The 22,421-nt window shown below is 35.8% G+C and overlaps 1 protein-coding gene across 1 annotated transcript in view; it reads right to left on the reverse strand.

The window, feature by feature from the left end:
- LOC137399502 (mitochondrial import inner membrane translocase subunit TIM50-like) overlaps nt 1-22,421 on the reverse strand; it is a 60,649-nt gene that overhangs the window by 15,334 nt on the left and 22,894 nt on the right. The window contains exons 7-9 of the mRNA XM_068085644.1: nt 18,493-18,591; nt 6,359-6,515; nt 5,827-5,930 (exon numbers count right to left, since the gene is read on the reverse strand). Coding sequence (XP_067941745.1) covers nt 5,827-5,930; nt 6,359-6,515; nt 18,493-18,591 — 360 coding nt within the window. The remainder of the gene's footprint in view (nt 1-5,826; nt 5,931-6,358; nt 6,516-18,492; nt 18,592-22,421) is intronic.

A 22,421-nucleotide genomic window follows, 5' to 3' on the forward strand; every position in this document is an offset into this window, starting at 1 on the left:
CCAACCATCAATATTTGGAATAATTTTAAACACAAGATGTTCCCATGTCGTGAGATTAGAAAATAAAAAAACACTCATTTTCCACTAGTTTGAAAGTTTGTGTGTTTTTAAAATTAGCTTGTAACAATGATCAATAATAATTTGCTATTTTTCATGAATTTTAATTAAAAATAATAAATAGGAGCCACACTAGATGCTTGAGTAATGAAATGAAAATAAGAACAAACCAATTGTGGATTACTGCAATTAAAACTATCGTAACCATAAAAAACTGGCATGTCTAGCAGATGTAATGGTATTGATTGAGTGTGATAGGGTGTCAGATCCAATGCCTGTATCTGGTTCGATGACTCTAATGAAATTGCATCATGTGAAACTTGCTGCCTCGTCATACTTGTTGATTCTCCCAAGCCGCTGCTGAACCGATAACAATCTCTGGTTTCTATTTCTTTTTACACATTTGATTGCATCATCACAGAAATGAGGTAAAACGACCATTTACTGCGTTTTACACCTTCATGCTGTTTCTTGAACTGGCCACTCCATTTCTAAACACGACTTAACCATTCCCTGCAGTCTAACTGCTTACTGTTATTCATCGTTACAGTCATTCTTTTTTACAGTTTTTACATCTATCTATTTAGTGCGTATCAGCCAGTTGTATTTTAAATTAAAATACAGTACGTTAAAGTTTACTATAGTACTATAGTCAATAGATATAATATAAATGACAGACGAAGCAGGCAGTACTTGTAGCAGCTGTAATGATTGACTATATCCTATTCCATTAATCTAATGACTCTAAGGAAAAGCTTCCTTCAAAGATAAAATCCGTGAATTTTTGTGCAGTTAAATCGGTGAAAGGAGCAATTTTTGAAACATGGAAACAGTGCAAATGTTGTGCGGGATTACTTGCAAGGCCTGACCTGCTACTGTGGGAGTGTTGACGTTGCTATGGTTAACAACGATGTTAGACCATGAATTGTGATTGTTTTATCGATACAATCAGTAGAATCTATAGTCATTTAAATTTTCCACATAATTTCACACGATTGCCTCTAGTGATAAACAGTATCCATGACCATGAGAGTAACACTTGTAAATATTTTTATCATCTTTTAAAGATATAAGCAATGCTCAGACTGAAGCATAATGAAAATTTTTTGAAAGAATGTGCTGACGAATTCGCGGGCGTTGACATCGCTAGAGCCGAATCCTAGAATAAGCGAGCGCTCGCTATTCATGCCTGCTGATAGACCGGAAGCAAGCTTTAAAATAAAGATGCTTGATACACAATAAAAACTTGGTCGGTCTAAAATAATATTTTGAAAATATAATTAGTAAAAACGACTACTAAAATATAGGCCTACATATTATATTAAGAGAGTCATATTAAAAGCTGATTTTGAATAAAATTCAGAGACTGAAGTCTGACAAAAACTGGTAGACAATGTTCGTTTTCTGATTGTGCTGATTGTGCAAGCAGCAGGGCATATTAAATACATAATAAAGTAGGTAGCAGAATAAAGTAATACAAATAATCAGCTATTAGTATTTAAACATTAATTTCCCCTCATTAATTTTACCAAACATTACCAATCAGGCATTTGAGATGTTTAAACCTACCGGGCTAGGCTTAAACACGCACAGACGCATTAACTATTACAATATTGGCATACGTTTTGAAAATCAGACACAACGTACGATGTACATAGAGAATGTAAATTTTTTTATTTCCGCTAAAGAATTAAAATAGAAAAATGATGGTATAAGAGAAAAACATGTCAATTTTATTCTGATTCAATTCAATAGGTTCAATTTCGTCCTCAGGGATAGTGTGATGTGTTGATGCGCCGAGATTGGCTAAAGTACGCAATAGAATTAAAGAAATAAAAGTCTAGCATAGGGACTAACATAGCCTGAGAACTTCTACTAAAATCCTCATATCCCAGATGTGTTCAGCGTGATAATACGACTTAAAAATTTTTCTACTATTGTGGCAAAATTGCACTCATTTTTTATTTAATTTTTATGGTAGATTACCAGCTTTTACACGAACAACACGCATTGTGTGACGTTGAGCCGTTGAGCGTGTGAAGTAATTCACAGTTATATTAGCTCAGACTGTTAAGTCTGAAAGCCCTCCCACATGACACATTGATTAAACACTAAGCAGAGCTGTATTTAGACAGACCAGAGTCATTCAGCACACTTGTAATGAAGATGAACACGATCAACTGCATCTAGATATAACAACTACAGAATAGAGAATTTGGTATTAATACTTTGGATTAACATTGCGCTCATTAATTTTTATAGCAATTACGTTTTTATGATAGAATATATTATTTTATGTTAACATTTTAACCACTTAATATTGCTAAGACATTTATAGGTAGCATACAATGATATATGACATGACACTCGCTATATGTTCGCTTTCAATGGTAGGTAATACAGCACACCAACAGTACAACTGACATAGTATGGAGCTAATACGTCCTCTCCGATGCAGAATAGACAGTACAGATCAGTTACATGAAAGATATTACTCATCTCGATGGCTACACAAGTTTTCATAATTCACTTAAAATCTTAAATACTATTCAAATACCACATAAAAAATATAATATCAAAATGACAGATTTTCTAAAAAAAGATTGTTCAATTTCAGAGAGACAATGGCAGACAATAATAGATTTCTGGATAAACACGCTTTTCGGTGAGACAAAATTAAAAGACCTATAATTCTTTTGACAGTTGGTGGATATAGAGAGATGTATAAATATTTAGAATATTACATTTGGAGTTGTAAATGTGTTCTTTATTGTTTTCTCATCACAAAGAGAGAATTAGCCTACCAAATTGACTATAAGTTATTGATTACAACATGCTTTCAACTCTGCTATGCGATACTTCCTGGTTTGCAAACGAACAACAATTGATTTACTTCAAATAACAACTTTCTGAAAACCAAAAGACATACAGTGAAACTCGGCTAACTCGACCTTCACGGGACCGAGAGAAAGTGTTTGAGTTATCAGAGCGTTCAAGTTATGAGAACACTGTCACAAGTGCATGTATTATTGTATTTATCAGTACATATACAAACTATATACAGTCAAACATGGATAACTCGAACTTCACGGGACCGAGCAAAAGTGTTCGAATTATCAGAGCATTCAAGTTATCAGAGCACTGTCACAAGTCCATGTATTTACTTATTTATTAGTAGATACATGTACATATGCAAACTATAATATAAATCAAAAGCACAAATGGCTTGTTTCAAATTAAATGCTTCTAATGTAAAGTTTAAAACGTTTTTATCAAAAAGTATAGAGATTTTTCTATCACTTGAGATTGGTTTGTTGTTTGAGGTGATGTTATTGCCAGGACGTTTTTTTTAGATTGACATTGGCAAAAATTGATCGTTGTTGAAATGCTCAAAAGAAAAGACATTTTTTTCTTTTGAGCGTTTTACCCACGATCAATTTTGCCGAGTTTTCTTGAAGTTTATGCAACTTCAAGAAAAAGTTACCAAAGAAAAATCCCTTACTTCACCTGGGATTCGTTAAGAGCAACACTCCGAGGCAGTTCAATTAAAAGTTTTACGAGGTTTAACGGTACATTGTATATCACTCACGCTTTTTGAATGGATACTTATTGAATGTACACACGTATTCTGTGCTTAGGTCAAACGATGAATAGTTTTTTAGCTATGACAACGTATACGTTTAATAAAAACATTTTTAAGACGTTTTAAACATTCAACATTCTGACGTTGATTCAACACGGAATCAACGTAGGAAAACTATTCGTCACGGGCTAGCCGGGTCACGCACTCAAAAATTTTCGCCACGCACATACAAAACAACATGCTGTTTTTGTTTTGTATGTGCGTGGCGAAAATCCTTGCGCGCGTGATCCGGCAAGCCCGTGCTATTAATCGTATAGCAGTATAAATCAAATTTGACCAAACCTTTAGAAAAGTCGTTGACAAAATTATTTTGCCGATGGTGGTAATAACAACGCTTATGAATTACGAAAAGATGAGGTTTACCTCTATGGCTTTGAATAAAGTGATTTTCTAAAGCGATAACAACCGTTTCGGTAGCCGTTGGGCAAAAAAACAGTTCGAATTAACAGTGTTGAGTTCGAGTTATCTATAGCAATTTATCATTACGTGGGAACGGACCAAAGAAACTGTTCGAATTAACCATGTTTTCGAGCTATCCGTGGCCGAGTTATCCATGTTTGACTGTATAAATCAAAAGCATTGATTGCTTGTTGCAAGTTACGGTACCTCTCATGTAATGTTTTAACAATTTTTATCAGAAAGTATAAATATTTTCCTTTTATTACTTGAGATTCGTTTGTTTGTTATAGGTGCCAGGACGTTCTCAGATTAAAATAGGCAAAACCTGATCGCAGTTGAAACTCTAAAAAATGACATATTTTTCTTTTGAGCGTTTTAACAAAAACCAGTTTTGCCGATTTTTCTTAAAGTTTATCTGAAGGTTACCTCGCTTCTCCTTGCTTGCAGAGGGCTATCCCCAAGCGGATGTTTGGTGAAATTTGATTTTTTGCAAACCTTTAGAAAAGTCGTTAACGAAAATATTTTGCCGATAGTGGTAATAATGACGCCTAAGAACTACTACAGTTGTTGTTTATCTCTATGGCTTGGAATAAAGTGATATTCTAAAGCGATAACAACCGTCTCGGTAGCCGTTGGGCAAAAAACTGTTCGAGTTAACGGTGTTAAGGTCGAGGTATCTGAAGCAATTTATCATTGCGTGGGAACGGACCAAACAAATCCGTTAGAGTTAACCATGTGTTCGAGCTATTCGAGGGCGAGTTATCCGAGTTTCATTGTACTTGAAAAATCTAACTTGTTTATAGAAAACCAATTATGAAGGTCTATTAATTTACAAACAATAAATATTTTAAAGTTAGAAACAAACAACTTCCATTGTAAAGATGGGCAAGGCAAACCAAGCAATAGTCTAACATTAACGAGTAAAACGCGACGGAAACCTCCGAATGACGCATCATGAAGCTACTCATAAAAGCGTATGTTAACCATAACACCAACTGTTCCTAATCAACTAATATACAGAAATATGCAAATACACAGAAAACGCACAGTTCAGACAGACATGTCCTGAAAGTTGCTACAAACAATTTGCTGAAGTTGACTAGGCTATCTACACGTATATTATGTTAGGTCTTCACCTTATGCTTGCATGTAGACTGTACGAGATGCGTAAATGGGTATCTAGTGATTCCAACATATGATCGGTCTTTTACCGTGGTGAGATCGCACTCGATGGTGAATGTTTACTTATTAATAAGAACAGGTTTCGTCATTATGAAGTTAGAAAAGCAAAATTTGGACCAGTAGAAAGAAAGTAGTGAGTTATTACTGTAGTATAATGATATTAACTGAGCTAACAGAATATGCTTATTATTTTTGATTCCGCACTAAACACGTTAAAATAAAAACTCCAAATGGATGATTCTACTAATGAGGACTCTGTCTACTGTTCTGTCTCTAGAATATTCCCATTCAAATGTATTAAAATAGAGACGTTCTTATCAACCACAAAACCCTATTTTATGAGAGTATTTAAGCTGATATTGAGGTGGGTTATAAAAAATAGCGCAATTATGGATCTAATGTAGACAAAAGAAAAATACATCCGAATGACCTTCTGGTCGAAGGAGTGAAAAATATGGCTAACTATATCTTATCGCTCACACGCCTCGATGTGTCACCAGAGAAACCACGAGTGATTTATGATGAAGCTGAAGCCTCAAGCTTACCAGTACAGCTGCCTGATTCTCTCTAAACTTAGCCATAGGATCGTCAAAGGTATTGTAGTGTTGAATGACGTTGCGAATGTCCTCCACCTTGTTAGAAGCCACGGCTATAACAAGATGTAAACCATAGTTGCTTTGGACGATTCATGCTGTATAGAACCTCTGGTCAGAAAAGGAATGTGTCAGGCGAGGGAGGGCCGGAGCTCAAGTCCGATGCACGCTCACTGGCCCTACACACTGCACCTGGTCCACGGATTAAATGCAGGATTAGAACTCATATGGGGCTTCATGCCAATAAATTGCGACAAACAACTGACATTATGATATATCAAATCCATGGGCTTGAAGGAATTCATAAGCAGGTGATAAAACAGTATTAATAAATTTTCAAGCATAAAATTTCTTGTTTAGACTGATAAAGGCTGTTCTCATATACCTCTTTGCATTGTCACCTGTCCAAAGACAGATTCTCAGACAGCCATTCAATCAGTCAGCCAGTCACAGTCAGAGAGTGAGTGATTCAGTCAGTACATACTTTGCAAGAAAGCTGCGAGGTCATATAGCTCTCGATCAGTATCAGAGCCGTCCCATTTTTTAACCGCGATGCCGTTCCTCGGGTGCAACTTGTAGGAATCCTTAGCGACGTCGAGCAGAATAACCTTTGAGAGGTCTCTGTTGAGGCAGCCCAAGTCCTGGGATAAACATTCAGAGTATGTCAACCCTTCATATAATCTATATCATCATATAACACTGTCTATACACAGTACACGACAACTCCACTCTTCTGATGGGTAAGAACACTACAAGTTTATGAGATGAGTGCAGAGCTGCGTATGTACTACGTCCACACGCGAACTGCGTAACTTACAATGGGGATGAGGGTACTTCATGGCTGTCATAACCTGTTAGAATCCAATAGATTATGACAGCCTTACTCTAACAGCTAGAGTAATCACTAGACTTGTTGTAAAGAGACAATATTACAGTAAATTTAAAACGGAGCTTAAAACTGCAGCCACTAAACAGTATTTTAATGTCACGTGAAGTTGTTTCATTATTGGCCAACCATAATGCTTATATTATAATAAGATTAAATATAATTTTTTGCTGTATAACGTAATGCAGTTGAATTAGATTTGTGAAAGGCAAAGACAAGAGTGACGCTTAATATCTAGGGAAAGTGTAATGATAAAGTTTAGATGAAGAGCAGAGTTGCCAATAGCAGTGCTCATCTAACAGATAAGATGACCACTCTGTGCATTTATAATCAGAGTTCTTGTATTCTGGATAACTTGAATAAATCACTTGTGGCTTCTCGTCATCATACCTTTCAAATGCATTGCTTTATAGAGCAATTTCAGCAAGAAACAACCTAAAAATACTGGAAAAATCTATTGGAATAGCACAACTAAGCTTGAAACTTGTTTCCTATGCCATTTGATTTGTTTTTCAGAGTTAGTTAGCCATGGTTTTAATAATAGTCTTGATAGATAGGAAACCAATATTTGTGTAGCTAAGACATTGATGTACTTTGTTTGCTGAAGGTAGAGTCTTACAGATTATGATGCAGAACTGATTGTAGCACTGTCATTTTAAAAGATTGTTCCGGAATCCGGTGTTAATGGCTAGTGCTCTGTGGGAAGCAAAGCATGACTAAAGGATTAATTGAGAGAACAAAAGTGGAAAGAGAGGAGAGAAGGCATAAAATGAATGCTATTTCAGGGGGAAGAGAGGGGAGCTAATCACTTGTTGTTCACTTTAATCCATGGGTAGATTAGTCTTGGGATTACCCCTCACTAGGCTGGATTAACAATTTATTTGTCCAATTAATTTCATTAATTGACAGCATTTGGAACAGCTGCATTTTTTAAGCCATTGACAATCACCACGGGTCTCAGTTTCTTGCACAATTTTGACCTTGTGAGACCTTGTGCGTATACTAAAAGGCCGTTGGATATTCATCTGCTCTGACATTTTATCAATGGACATCATGCCCAGGTGATAGGACTTATGCCCAGCTCACATTAGTCTCATCTGTGGCCACACTTGCCCAATATTTTTCTAGCTACTTCGGCCAACACACCAATTTGGACAATGATAATTCAAGGTATATTCCGGGTGAGCTTGAACATCATTACTTTCACATGAACAATTGATGAACAGCATAGACATAGCTTCGACCAACCAATCAAACCAATTCTTCTACCGAATTTACGAAACTTAAACCATAACTGTCACGTACAACTTTATCGTAATTACTAGGTAAATCAGACACGCTGATTCCAATTTTGTACTCAAAATAAAGATTGGTCTACTAACTTTCAAAGTAATGAAGGCTTTGTTACGGCGTTTTAATATCAGTCCCGAAAACAACACAATCGGCACAACAAGCTCCGCCCATAAATATGGGACGTAGCCTAGCTTTTTAGGAACGTAAGTTAGGATGTTTAGACCGATTTAGAATGGTAAAGACGGGTGTCTTAAAACCCATTATTATCTAACTTCAGCCTTCAAAATAATCTCAGTCTTTTCTGAAAAGTAGATAAGCTATTTAACATTGCATATTTAAAAATTAGCTCAAAAAGCGCAATAACAATGCTAGCTTGGGATAAAATCTCACGTTTTGAGCTCATTTTTCTCGGCGTTCAGCCTATTAAACATCATGTAACAAGCTACTAGCAATTTTAAATAGTTTATCTGTCTTTCATAAAAGACTGAGATTATTTTACAAGCTGAATATAGCTAATAATGGGTTTAAGACACTCATATCTATCATTCTAAATCGGACTAAACATCCCGTTACTTCCGTTCCTAAAAAGCTAGGCTACATCACATATTTATGGGTGGAGCGTGTTGTGCCGATTGTGTTGTTTTCGAGACGGATATTGAAACGCTTAAAAAAAACTTCATGACTTTTAAGGTTAGCGGACCAATCTTCATTTTGAGTACAAAATCTCAATCAGCGTGTCTGATTTACCTTGAAACTACGATAAAAGTTTTACATGGCAGTTATGTGACAGTTTTTAATATATGACAAAACTGAATTCAGCATTGCCCCCTCTGTTTGTCTGAACCAATCCAAATGCTGCTAAATACATAAGTTTACTAGTGTTTGTGAGATGCTTTATATTGAAGAACACTGAAATTTGGCAAAACAGGCTGGTTTCATGTTTTTGTTTGGACAGCTATAAACAGGAAACTCTACAAGCGCTGCATCTGCAGTTTTTGAGCCAGTCTGATGCGAAAACATCTAAATTTGAATTATTGCGATAGCGATATAATATTACTCATAATTATTTTCAATTTTTTAATGGAGGTATAGTTTTTGCGTGAGACGATTTGTGTCATCATTTTGAAAATGGAATCGCGACAGGTCGATCACGCCTTTTACGCCTAATCATGCGAGACAGAATGTAAGGTATAACAGGACAGTATGAGAGAACCTTTCGACCATCAGGTGAAGCAATGACCTTGTTTACTTCAGAGTCTAGAATTAAAATACATTTAGTCACTAAATAATCTAACCGAGTCATAAATGTTAAAATAAAATAAACCAGTAAAAGTGAAGCCAATGAGAGCCTTGAAGAATTTATAAACCTGACAATGATAGCTTGCGGATTGTTAAGTCTGCAACGACAGCTGGCTGCATCAATTCAAAAGCAATATTTTTTTCTTAAAGTTCTAGGAATAAAGTCACACAGGGATGAAGCTTGTACTTTTTCTGATAAACTGCAGGGGCTGCTTTGAACATTCACTAATCTTACTTTTGTGTGCAGCGTTACTTAAAAATAATGAGATTGTTAGAATAGAACGCTAGTGGAGCACCTGCTAGCAGCGTTAAGATACTGCATTAGTCCTTATTAAAAAGAGATAAAATGTGAGATGATACATTACAGCTGCAATTAACTACCACAATTATGATGTGGTCTAAGCTAGATAGATTGCAATATCGAGGTTAAGTGATTGAAAATCAGAAAAAAAACCTTTAATCTTACCCATGTCATCAAATATTTAAATAAAATTTTAAGTTTAATCCAGTCGAGTTGCGAACTTACCATACCGTGATAGATCTGAGCTTTGCAACACCACAAAAATTATTCTCTAACTGAATTGCACAAGTTGATTTACTGCGCTGGCCTGTGTGTTTGGAGTATCGAGGCATAGTCAGTTTTACCGAGGGCAATTTATTACAGGTAATAGAATGTTGGTGAATTGCTGATCGTTTGACCTGAACGGAAACCATGAAATGTTACTGGCACCGTGCAACCAGACTACTCCATTGTACCGGATACCTGACTGATCAGCATGCATTATTGGTAGATAGATGATCAGCGCACGAATTCCCTTTTAAAGAGAAGACAACTTTAACTACATGAGCATTTAGCTGGAGGGAAGGTCAAATCTTACAGAACAATTTTACAGAATGTCTGTATTCATCCTAGTCACATAAAATTCTTTGACCCTAAACGCTGGTTCACACTATATCCCCGTATTTCGGCGTTGATGCCACAATACTTCGGTGATCGTCGATGATAACCATGTTCACACTATCAAAAACCCATCCACTTTTGCACCAGGAAATACTCCGTGAAATTTATCTTTTTAAATTTTTGCGAAGAAACCTCTTTGTTTTCTCATGCGGGAATCAAAAACTAGTCCCGCAGCGACTATCATGAACGGATATGAATAAATCACGATATCCACGACTGCGAATTACCATCACCGAAATGGTTCACATTTGAAAGGCGGTCGTCGATGCTCGGCGAAGCATCGGGAAAGTTTGACAGCTGCAAACTTTTCCGAAGTGTCGCGACGATGCTGTGTCGATGCCATCAATTAACGGTTCAAATAATCGAGGATGAACGCTGAAAGGGAAACACAGACAAACGGCGACATACTATGAACCGGCCTTGACTGCAAATATTTTTAATGACGAGTTATCTGTTAAAGAATAGAGAAAGCATAATATTATTATGCTTTATTAGTTATCTTGAGGTGTTGACTGATATTCTAAAAAAAGAATCAAAGAGATTGACCCACTAGAAGCTGAGATATAGCCAGCCAAACACAGGTCTACCTAATAAAGAATCAGAGGAAAACCCTTCGAAAATCCCGAAAACTGTGACGTATAAATCGACTTAATGTTCATGTGCCGGAGTTGTGCACCCTTACCGCCGTTACGTATAATGATTGTTTTGGCTACGAGATGTGAAAAGCTTCTCGCGATAGTAAATAATTTACAGACTAGCTCTGGTTTCTCAGGAAAATCAAGCAAACATTGTGTGGTAAAGGCATTTGCCCACAACCCCTCGCCGTGATTTGTCAAAACAGAAGAGCATATTTTGACTATTGTACTTCAAATTTTAACTCGATATCCACGGGTATGCTCCGAAGATCCTCTGTTCAACGAACGGCGCGTGTATAGTCTATATGCGACATCCGCGATTGCAAGTCGTTTAGAATAAGAAATGAGAATGTGAATTTTTGTTCATTCATCATTTTTCTATTGTGTATCTACTGCAGCATTTAGTTGATTTTCATGATTATCGTCACTATTAACAGACTGTAAGTTCACTACAGCCATAATCTTAAAAAGAATAACTTGACCGTGCTGCTCTTGCTGTAAAAAAGAAAACGATAACTTTTGATTTGATTTTTCTATTGATCTATTATCTTATCTATGATTATTTTTTATGATTAATATTATAATCATAATGCATATTATACAAAATAATAATATAACTGCGTATAGAATAAATGATGTAACTAATATAATTTGTAGAAAGTGATAGCAGAATGTTGCGAAATAATATATGCGTGTAATTATTTTATTCTAAAACTAATCTACACGTCAGAGGGACTGGTTCGGAATTCTCAGAGCAATGATTGTTAGGCCCAATTTGATTGTTCTATACTTCCAGGGATTAAACCAATTAAAACGCCGTGATTGTTATAGGAGAGCGCATTAGTTGGCTTAATTGACCAATGGCACACAAGTCGATTTCATACGTCATATATTGATGACTACTAAAAAACTTATGTTTTTTGGTAGACCTGTGTTTGGCTGGCTATATCTCAGCTTCTGGTTGGTCAATCTCCTTGATTCCTTTTTTAGAACATCAGTCAACACCTCAAGATAAATAATAAAGCATAAAAATATTATGCTTTCTCTATTCTTTAAGGATTCTAAATTCATCACATGTTGATGGCCCTGAAGTTATGCGCTCATTTGATCTCCTCTATTAAGACCTTCAACAAATGGATACCATTGGAAAAAGCTTTTCTCATCAAATCTATTATAACTTTTCACTTTCTGCTCTTTCTCAAAGCAAAACTGCTTAGAGCTATCGTCTCGCAGTTATTCTTATGACTCCCCTAAAATTTAAGATTATTTGTCATTGTGTTAGATTTTGGGCAAAAATCTGCTAGTTTTCGAGTCGAGAATTCCTTCTAAAATAAATAAAAATGGACTATGATAAGCTCTTGTTCTTTCAACTTTATACAAGGATGACGATGGGCTTCAGAAAGAACTCTTGTTTAACGCAGAGGTAGCAGCTTTAGTTTATATAATGACCTTGAGTTTGCAAGTTATACAGGTTTCTCTAGTTGGCCTCGGTGCATAGACTATTTGTGTTGCAGCCATCTACATCCTAATGACAAACCATAAACTAAACTGTGTTCTTAGGACTCGCATATTTTTTATGCGTGATCAGATGGTCTGCGATCTGTTTAAGTTATATAGACACGCTCATGACATTCTACTTGATATATTGTAGGCAGGTAGCCTATAGTTCTATGTGCACTTCCTCTCTACTGTTCATACCTCTCTGCTGTTTATTTGCATGCAAACTATATTAGGATCTATCATCAGGGGAATACGTGTCCGCTGTTGTGGTAGCTTACCTCTTTTCTTCTTATTGGTTCTGTAATAACGAATGTGGTATGTTCTACCTAAATATTGGATGTTTTCGTCGTTCTTACTGATAATGGAAATGTTGACGGATGTGGTTTTAGCAGGAGTTCATAATATAATATGTTTATCTGTGTGTGATGATGAAACGGCAGGAATAGCTACATGCAAGTTCCATCGAGATAGAGAAACTCCACAAATTAGCTGAATAAAACATAAAACATCCTATACAATATTTTAATACTTATGGTAAAATACTGTATAGAATGTTGTCCATTGAGAGGCTACCAAATATCGTTCAGCAATGTTATGTTAGCATTTAAATTTATTCGATACATGTGTCACGGGGCGCCATCGTGGAAGTGCAAGATAGGGGCAATTTAGTGACGCTCTATTTAACCACACAATGTCTTTACTTGTCGTATTTGTCATCCGAACTTCTCTGTTGTTGTCGTCAATTGTCAGCCATATGTAGTTTCAGTGCAAGGCGAGTGTCTCACAACCGCCAGAATCTTAGCCAGATGTTACCAATCATGTACATCTGCGAGATATCAGATATGAACAGTCTTACCGTATTTTACGCTGTTTGGGTGACAAGGATGAATTCAGAATAGATCAGCATCTAGTTTGCATGCGTAATTAACCAGCAATTCGGCACAATTCATGTGGATCAGTCTACTCATTGGTCATTACCATTACTCAGTTCACTCAAGATAGTAGGACGTGTCTTGAGGCACTGCTTGAGAGTGCAAAGGTAGACAGGAAAAATGTTCATTATATCCTAGTTGCAGAAGCATACATTAGATTTTGGGTGAAGTGTATTCTATGCGGGCAATCCTAATGTTGAAGGGAATGTGACATGGTAATTTTATACATTTCATGTACCAACAGCCTTTCATACTGTAAGTTATGTTACAGTAGACGATCTTATAACGATTACCTCCTAAATCGTATATTCGCGATAACGTAAAGAATTTATGTGAAGTTTTTGCTTCTTACTACGTAAAAAATTCCACATAATATAGAGTTTAAAGTCGGGCGAGTTTTTAAATTTGATTTGAGTGTTAATCTATCTCGCCGCGCTTGCAAATGAAAAAAACATGCGTATAGCGTTGTAATTATTGTATAGACAACTTTTGCGACACTCTAGTTCGTCGTGATAGATCGTCAGATGTGTCGACATAACAGAGAATAGGGTAGCTGTGCAATTGCTCATAAGTACAAAGGCGAACGATTGGTGCAGAAGTTACAGCATCAGTCTACCAATCAGAATGCGATGAGTTAGAGTATCGTTGAAAGGTCTCTTTTATCCTAACCTTTACCCCAGGATTCAGAGAGACGACGAACAGGTGGTACCACTTTTTATAGTAAAAAATATTTTGTTTTACTTTATTGTAGACATAAAATATTTGTTATCAGTTTAACTTTGCAGAATAGACTATGTTGTTTGGAAAAAATTAGCAAATCGTTGCAAATAGAATGAAGATCAACTCCCCATCAACTTGTTGTAAAATTACCACAATCATGGTCTATAAAACCAGTGAGATTGATCAGACAAAGGAGAAAAGTTGTTGATATAAACCAATAATACTGCAGTCACGGTACAGCCCACAAATTAAAAAGGTCAAGTCAAATTTTTTCCTTTTTGCATGGCCAAAGGGGTGAGTTTGGAAAGTATTTACATGTATTTTACTGTTCTTATAACGTAAAACACCTATCACGTAAAATCTCCTGGAACGGATTACTTACATTGTAGGATCGCCTACTGTATCTAGGTTTGCTTCCTTCGGTTTGCAACCCTTGAGGCATGCACAGCAACGATTTTAATTACAGGAGCTCAGAGGTGCACAAAAACTACAATTTTAGTGTTTTTGTCCAGTTATGGGACTTTCATCTAAGAAAGAACGGTTTTAGGGCACAATATACATACATGTACACATATGCGGAGATATTTAAACTAGATAGGCTGTGATATAACAGTTTAATAATATAAATTGAACTGACTGTAGTTGCTGTGATTGCGAAATATATAAAACTGCTTTCAATACCAAGCATGGGTTCCTCATGTTGTGGTAGCTGATTGCCCATTCAGCTGTTCTATTTTAACTTAATATTAAATGGGTTAAGAACAGAACAAATGTTGAAAAATGTTTGACAATCAGCTGCAATAATCAAGATTGGCAGGTACATTGACACGGACCAATTTAACAGCTCATAACACATGTTAATCATAACACATGTTATGCTTTACTCGTGTTTTACCAAGAGGCGTAGAAAAAAATTATATTGGCAGTTTTTATGTTAGTATGAATCACACAACTTAGCTAGGAACTGTAGCCCAACGTTTTTTATCATCTCAATGAATATGTAGATGACATGAGATTTCTTTTTTCAGCTAGTTGAGCCAGTGCGAAACTTGAAGCATTAAATTTAAAACTTAAGCCCTAAATGCTTGCAATATATGTTTTAGTATCTCTTGTCTTTTTAGTAAATGTCAATTCAGTTACAGCCAAACCTTAACATTGGATCTTTTCAACCAATGTTAAACTATACATTCTACCTGTAGTTTCCGATATATGACGTTTGAAGTTTCTCGAAACACTTGTTTTGTAAATGAATACACGTGTACATGTATACACATGCACACAGAGTGTAGTTCTAATAATACTAAATGGTGTTTCATATATTTTTTGAAAGTAGAGGTAGCAGTAGTGTTGAAAGGAAGACGTTGCTATGCAGGTAGAGGTAGCAGTAGTGTTAAAAAGAAGATGTTGCAATGCTTTCTTTAAAATTAAAGCAAGAAATCATACAAAACTTGAGCAAACATCTTTGGATCAATTTTTTAAAAAGTCTTTGAAGCAGTCCTGTAGTTTTCGTGAGGAAGAAAAACAAAGTTATGAGAAGAAAAGCGTGTCTGAAATAATGGAGAAAATTTAAAAACAGAAATAACTGTAACTTCTATGTTAGTTTTACATTTGCATTGTTTTAATCAGACTAGATCCTTAACTGTACCACCACTTCTCTAACTAAACTCCATACCGTTTTTAGTATTGACAAGTGCTCCGTCCCCAGTCGCTAGTCTCTAATAAAGAGACAAAGTGATTATAAAAACCTCTTTACATTAATTCTTACTCTCAATTTACTTTCTCACATATATTTCATTATTTCAAGCGTTAAAGTTTTTATATAATTTTATAAAATGCATCTAATTCCGTGTTATGTGTAAAAATATCATAATATCAAGTATTTGAGTTGTGGAACAAATTAAATTGAACAAAATGTCATGTAGCCCTACGAGACCATTGTTCTGACACGTCTTTGACATTATTAAAATCAAATTTACTAAATTTACTATTCACAAATTTACTTTATATGCCTAGCTTTTGCTTTATATGTTAACTGGTTCACACTACTGTAGAATGACCTCTGTGAACAGTTTACTACCATTTTCTTATGTTTGCAGGTAAATATATGCGCTTTGTACAGCCATTTTGTTAGTTTAAATTGCCTGTCAGTCTTGAAATATTGATGTGGTGTATAAATATAGCAACTTTTTAACTGTCAGGCAACTCGTTTATTTATCTTTCCACACACTTTCAGTCTAAAATATCATACAGCAACCTTCTTATACCTGGCAACATCCCTCACCTTCCTAGTATTTGACTTGTCAAGCGTTCAGCTTTCACCGACTGTTCAGCATTCATTGGACTAAGCATTCTAATTTGAGAAAAACCTTGTTTCATAAATAAATGATAAAGCCTTTCAAGTGGTTGTAGAGAACAGTATACGAGAGAAAGTGAAATATGAGTATTCATATTGCTTATCTTCCAAGATATCCTTAGCATGGGTAGGCATCTTAGACACTCAGCCATCCTATTGAACATGATAGGAAGACTTGCCTCACAGAGATGCTAGTTATTTTCATATGTTTGTCTCACAGCTGAGCACCCCATCTCTCAGCCTCTTGCCTATCACAATTAAGTAGTATCGTCATTTTTATTATTTTTTTCAATGATCATAAAACTAACCTGTGACGTCAATTACAAGCAAAAAATTACAAACAGAGCAAAGAAGTGTCATTTTTTCTTTTCAGAAAGAATGAGCAACTCGTTGATTCTGGTAGAAAATCAGATAACTGCACTGAGTACTTGCTTTACATGCCGGAGAAAATGTTTTTACAAGAATACCTAGAATTTCATCAAACTCGTTCTATAGCACAAAAAATTTTATGATAAAGACTTTAGATACAATATTAAAACAAAAGTTGTATAATAAATTTTGCAGAAAATGTAAACATCTGAAGTCTATGTAAGAAACTAAATTAGTAATGTAAAAATAAATAAAATATTTTTATTGTCACACTGTCTTTACACTAAAGACAGACTGATTGATGCTTGGCCTTGGTGATGCAGGTAATGGACGATGCACAGGTAGAGGTCATGTAACTTACAACTATGTCAAACATAAATTAACACAACTTACCATATATATTTCACTTGTATTTGATATTTTGAACTTTTATCTTCAATTATATCGTCCAGCCTCAAAACTTTCTCTCACTCTTAAAATATTGCTTAAAAACGGATCTAAAAAAGTTTGCTCATGGTTTTACTAGTATTTGCTTCAATTTTAAGAAACGCATGTCCTCTCTTTGTCTCACAACTACTATCCAACTACTATTCATTAACCTAGTCTTCCTCAAATTCATCACTTTACTACTAATATGAAGGTATGAAACAGGGTACAATAAAACGATGTTAAGGAAAATCACTTACATATGTACTAATTTACCAAACAGCGTTATTTGGAAAAACTTCAAACGTCTTGTCGGAAAGTAAGCAAGACAAATATTTGCTCAAATTTTGTCGTATGCCGAAAAACTTGTATAAAGATGTGATTGGAAATCGAGTTTGACTGGACTTTGTGACAACCTCACAAAGCAATGCAGGAGCCCGTATGCGTGAGTATGCCAGATACCCTCAACTCCTCAACACAGCCCTACAACATGCCTTTACCGACAGACCCGCGACACCAGCTGATAATTAGCACGCGCAAATCATTCTCATGGCTGGACAATTCTGCATTTTGTTATTATTATTAAAAGAAACATTACAACACCTACTACATAGTTCCCTTCAGCCACAGTCTTTTGCTCTGGCTATTTTTGTCAGCCGGGGATTATTTATGGCGCGCATGATATCCTGTGCAACTAAAACTAAATGTCTCGCGGATATGTCTCTAAGCCAAGGTGTCAAGAGGCATAAACATTGCGCATTACTGTCCCGCAAGGAGGCAGCAAATAGCGAGAAAAACAAATGCAGCCTCAAAGGTCAAAAGATCTGACTATATTTATGCGAATTTATTCTCGACTCGCAATAATTTGGCTAAGTTATTCACAAGAAAACGTTTCAACCAAACGCAGGAATTTCTTTCTGCCTTTGACTAAGCTACTCCGCCGGGAGACACCTGCCATTTTGGGTCAGCAATGCGATCAAGCATTATCTCCTCCGCTTTACAAACAAAGGACAGATAGACTGTTGGAATCAATTCTCTCAGCCATGTACTGATGCAGGAATAGATATTTCTCATTCTCCCATAGTCATGGTATAGAGCTAGCATAAACACATCAGAAATTTTTTTTTGCAAAAAATGTGTGAAGATGTACATGCGTAAGCGGAATGTGGATCAGTTTTCACTGATTCATGTGGAATTACCTACAATCATCTGTGCATGAGTCAATATGAATCATGAGAGCATACCTTGATGTGAACTCCAGAAGTGTAGCGTGTGTCCTCTTTAAACAGCCGATACCAGATGATATTCTGCGGGTCCATCGAGATGGTGAGGGGATAACCAACCTGAAAAATGATTACACGTCACATCAATAATATATTGTTACAAGACCACATGTACACTTTCATCTACTTCACCCGAATTTGATATGGTAGTTTTTAAGACTTGAGTTTTTAAGTTGCATTAAGACTCAACATCTCAGCATTTTACTCCTAAAATGAAAGATATGTTAAAAAATGACAGATGTATTAAAAGATAACAGATGTATTAATAAATAATAGATATATTACCAATTAATAGATATATTAACACAATTATCAATTCAATTGACATGCCTATTCTTAACTGAGTCATTATTAGCTCACTAGAGAAAATACAGCAAACCCTCTGTGTATGCAGTTAAGTTGTTATGAGATTTACTTGGCATTTCAATATTTGAATTAATTAGTTCCACATCCAAAATCTTTAATAATAAATACTTCAGGTAATTATGATTAGCATTAAAACAAATGTATTATGTTACAATATCTAAAGCAGAGCTAATGAGGGGTGAAGTTACACAAACACTAAACTAGTAAAGGAAGAATCAACAAAAAGAAGTTTTATTATTACCTTTTCTTGGACACATAAATGGAAATGCAGACTCAAAAATACATGGGCTCTCAAATAGAAGTAGTGATAACTTACTTCAACATAGACATGGTGAAGTAGTGATAACTTACTACAACATAGACATGGTAAAGTAGTGATAACTTACTCCAACATAGACTAGGTGAAGTAGTGATAACTTACTCCAACATAGACTAGGTAACGTAGTGATAACTTACTCCGACATAGATTAGGTAACGTAGTGACAACTTACTCCAACATAGACTAGGTGAAGTAGTGATAACTTACTCCAACATAGACTAGGTAACGTAGTGATAACTTACTCCGACATAGACTAGGTAACGTAGTGATAACTTACTCCAACATAGACTAGGTGAAGTATTGATAACTTACTCCAACATAGACTAGGTAAAGTAGTGATAACTTAATCCAACATAGATATGGTGAAGTAGTGAAAACTTACTACAAATTCAAGTGGGTAAAGCAGAGATAACTTACTCAGAGTAGGTGAAGTAGTGATAACTTAAAATTACATGTACTTGAAATATTTTTACCACTTGTACTCATGGAACTGCTTTGTTTACATATATTTAAAAGCCTCGTGTAGGAAATTACCTACGGTGTACAACTTATAGGGAATTACTATGGGTGTATTGAATACTTGCTCAGATTCATATTGATGTAAGAAAATTGGTATGTTGAGATAATTATAAGTATACACATGACTGTATAGCAGTAGAGAACTTGCAAAGCAGAACCAAAGAAAGATTTTATCACGGTTCTAAAGGACTTTTTCGAATATTACAATTGCGTTAAAATGTGGTTACAAGCTTTTAAAAGCGAAAAGGCATTGATTGGAATCCCTTTCCAAAACGGCTCAAATGGGACGTAATTGAACACGATGGCTTCTGTCTACACTTTTATGCAACCTAATTCGTCGAAATAGTTTCACAAATATACTTCACGCATTTAATAACACCATGTCTACTATCATTACGCGCCTGCTGTCTGCGTAATGCTGCCACTTTGAGCACTGATATCTTAAAACCTACTGTAAAAATTCGTTCAATTTTATAACCTTAGCTCGAAGGAGTGCATATCATCCTCTGATAAGCATGACGAGCTTGTTGGTCACCTGTGATAGTCGAAAAATGCTGCAGAAATTGTTCGCGCTGTTTGGTAGGTCACATGATCAGATTACGACTAGATGATTAAACCAAGCCGAAACAGATCTGTAAAGTAGCGAGCATCTATATTTGATGCAGGCTTTCTGGTAGAACCCGAAGTATTTGTCATAAACTAGTGCTACGAGACGTTTTATATCGAGCCTTTTATTGGCCTTTATATTCATGTGATAACGTCACATGTCAAAACAATAACCACAATGTTTGAGAATGCCGTCAACATATATTCCAAACTACGGCGGTCTCGTGATGGCTGCGATTAACTGTCCATTTTTGAGCTTTTAAGAGCTTGTAATCACATTTCCACATATTTTGCACCTACAACACAACATAGTAAGGCATGGTGAATCTTTTGATATCAAATAACTGTAATGTGAATTTTGTTGCAAGTAAACCTTTAATCATGCTAGTCTAATTAATAGGAGACAATTGCAAACTCGACGATTGAACATGCAATAACAAACATCACTGAATAGCACGACATGGATAGTGATGTTGTTTATGGACGAGTGGAGGGACCACATTCACCATCGCTCATGACCTTGCTGTCAGTTAGCTGGCAGTAGGAGTCAAATTGTTAGCGATGCTGCAGTTGGCATGCCCTGTCAGGATGAGACAACTCTCCCAAAGTGGGTAACAGTGCCTTCTTCACAGTGAAGATAAAGCATACATAGTCACAAATATTTTTAGTTACGCTCTGACAAGAGCAATGATGCAGAGAAGAGACGCAGGATTTTTAGCCATGAGACATATTCTGACCCTAATAAACTTGTTCGCATGGTATCAAACCAACATTTACCGTACTTTTCGGACTATAAATCGCACCCCTATATAAGCCGCATCTGCTTTATTTTCCAAAAAACGATAATAAATCAATACATAAGCCGCACCTTTGTATAGGCCACAGAACTCAGGACGGTGATTTGTAACGCGACAGCAACTTTGCTGTTTAAAACAGAACAGTGCCTAATGACACTGTTTCGTATTAACTGACGCTTTTTAACCTAGTGCCTAATGGAACAGTACCGTTAGACATTGTTTCGTATTTTCTTTCCCCGCTAGAGGCACACTAACCAGAGATTCTGGTTAATGCGCGCTAGCGATGAAAGACAAAGCCACAGAATAGCCACACCCTTATATAAGCCGCATGGCTCAAATCGTCAGAAAAAAGTAGCGGCTAATAGTCCGAAAAGTAAGGTATTCCTAAGCAGTACCACGGACCAAGGGTAATGTACATAATCTGAACTATGCATATAGACAACAAGTTTCTTTTCTCGACTTACTATCCAATTATTTTATTTAAAAACATGTCTGAGTTGTAAGGACCGAATGATGACAACAAAGCTGATAGCCTCGCGAACAATGACATAGCTTAGTTGAATGTACAGCTGACACTCCTACAACGTAGAGAATCCGCCCAAGAATATTTACATTAGAGAGATTTTATGCTATACGAACAGTAAAATGCAAGGAAATTGTCTCATGCTTTCTAAGATTTTTCTAAACTCACCCTTTAGGCTCTCAAAAAGGAAAAACTAGGCTTAGTTTTTCAATTTAAAGACTGTACAGTATAGTGTACTGTGTAGTATTACTGGTTTGTATTGACAATATTTCTCCTTTTTTATCACATTCACTCGGTATATGGTCCATGATTTTTATGGTAATTTTAGGTTAAGTTAAGAGAAGCGCACACCTTCAATGTCAATTAACATCAGTTTTTTTCCAAACAACAAAGGGCTATTCGGCAAAGAAAAAATGATAAACAATATTTTATATGTTTTAAATAAAAACAAAAATATCTCTTTACTATAATAAGAGCGGTGTCAATCCATTTGTCTATCAGGGTTAAAGGGTTGGGATAAAAGATATCTTTCAATGAGACTCAAACTTGTAACATTCAGCATGGCAGACGAACACTCTAACACCTGCACCAATCTATCGCCTTCCAAGTATTCCAGAATAATTAAGCAGCTATATAGTCTCTGCGCTTATTAACACACTCGATGATCTCCCACAGCAAACTATACTGCCATATAGCCATATAACCATATAGGTCGTCTTCTCTCTCTCCAAAGTGTGGAAAGAGATGAAGATATTTTTAA

Source organism: Watersipora subatra, chromosome 7 (assembly GCF_963576615.1).
Source record: "Watersipora subatra chromosome 7, tzWatSuba1.1, whole genome shotgun sequence".
In the NCBI taxonomy this organism is placed as follows: Eukaryota; Metazoa; Bryozoa; class Gymnolaemata; order Cheilostomatida; family Watersiporidae; genus Watersipora; species Watersipora subatra.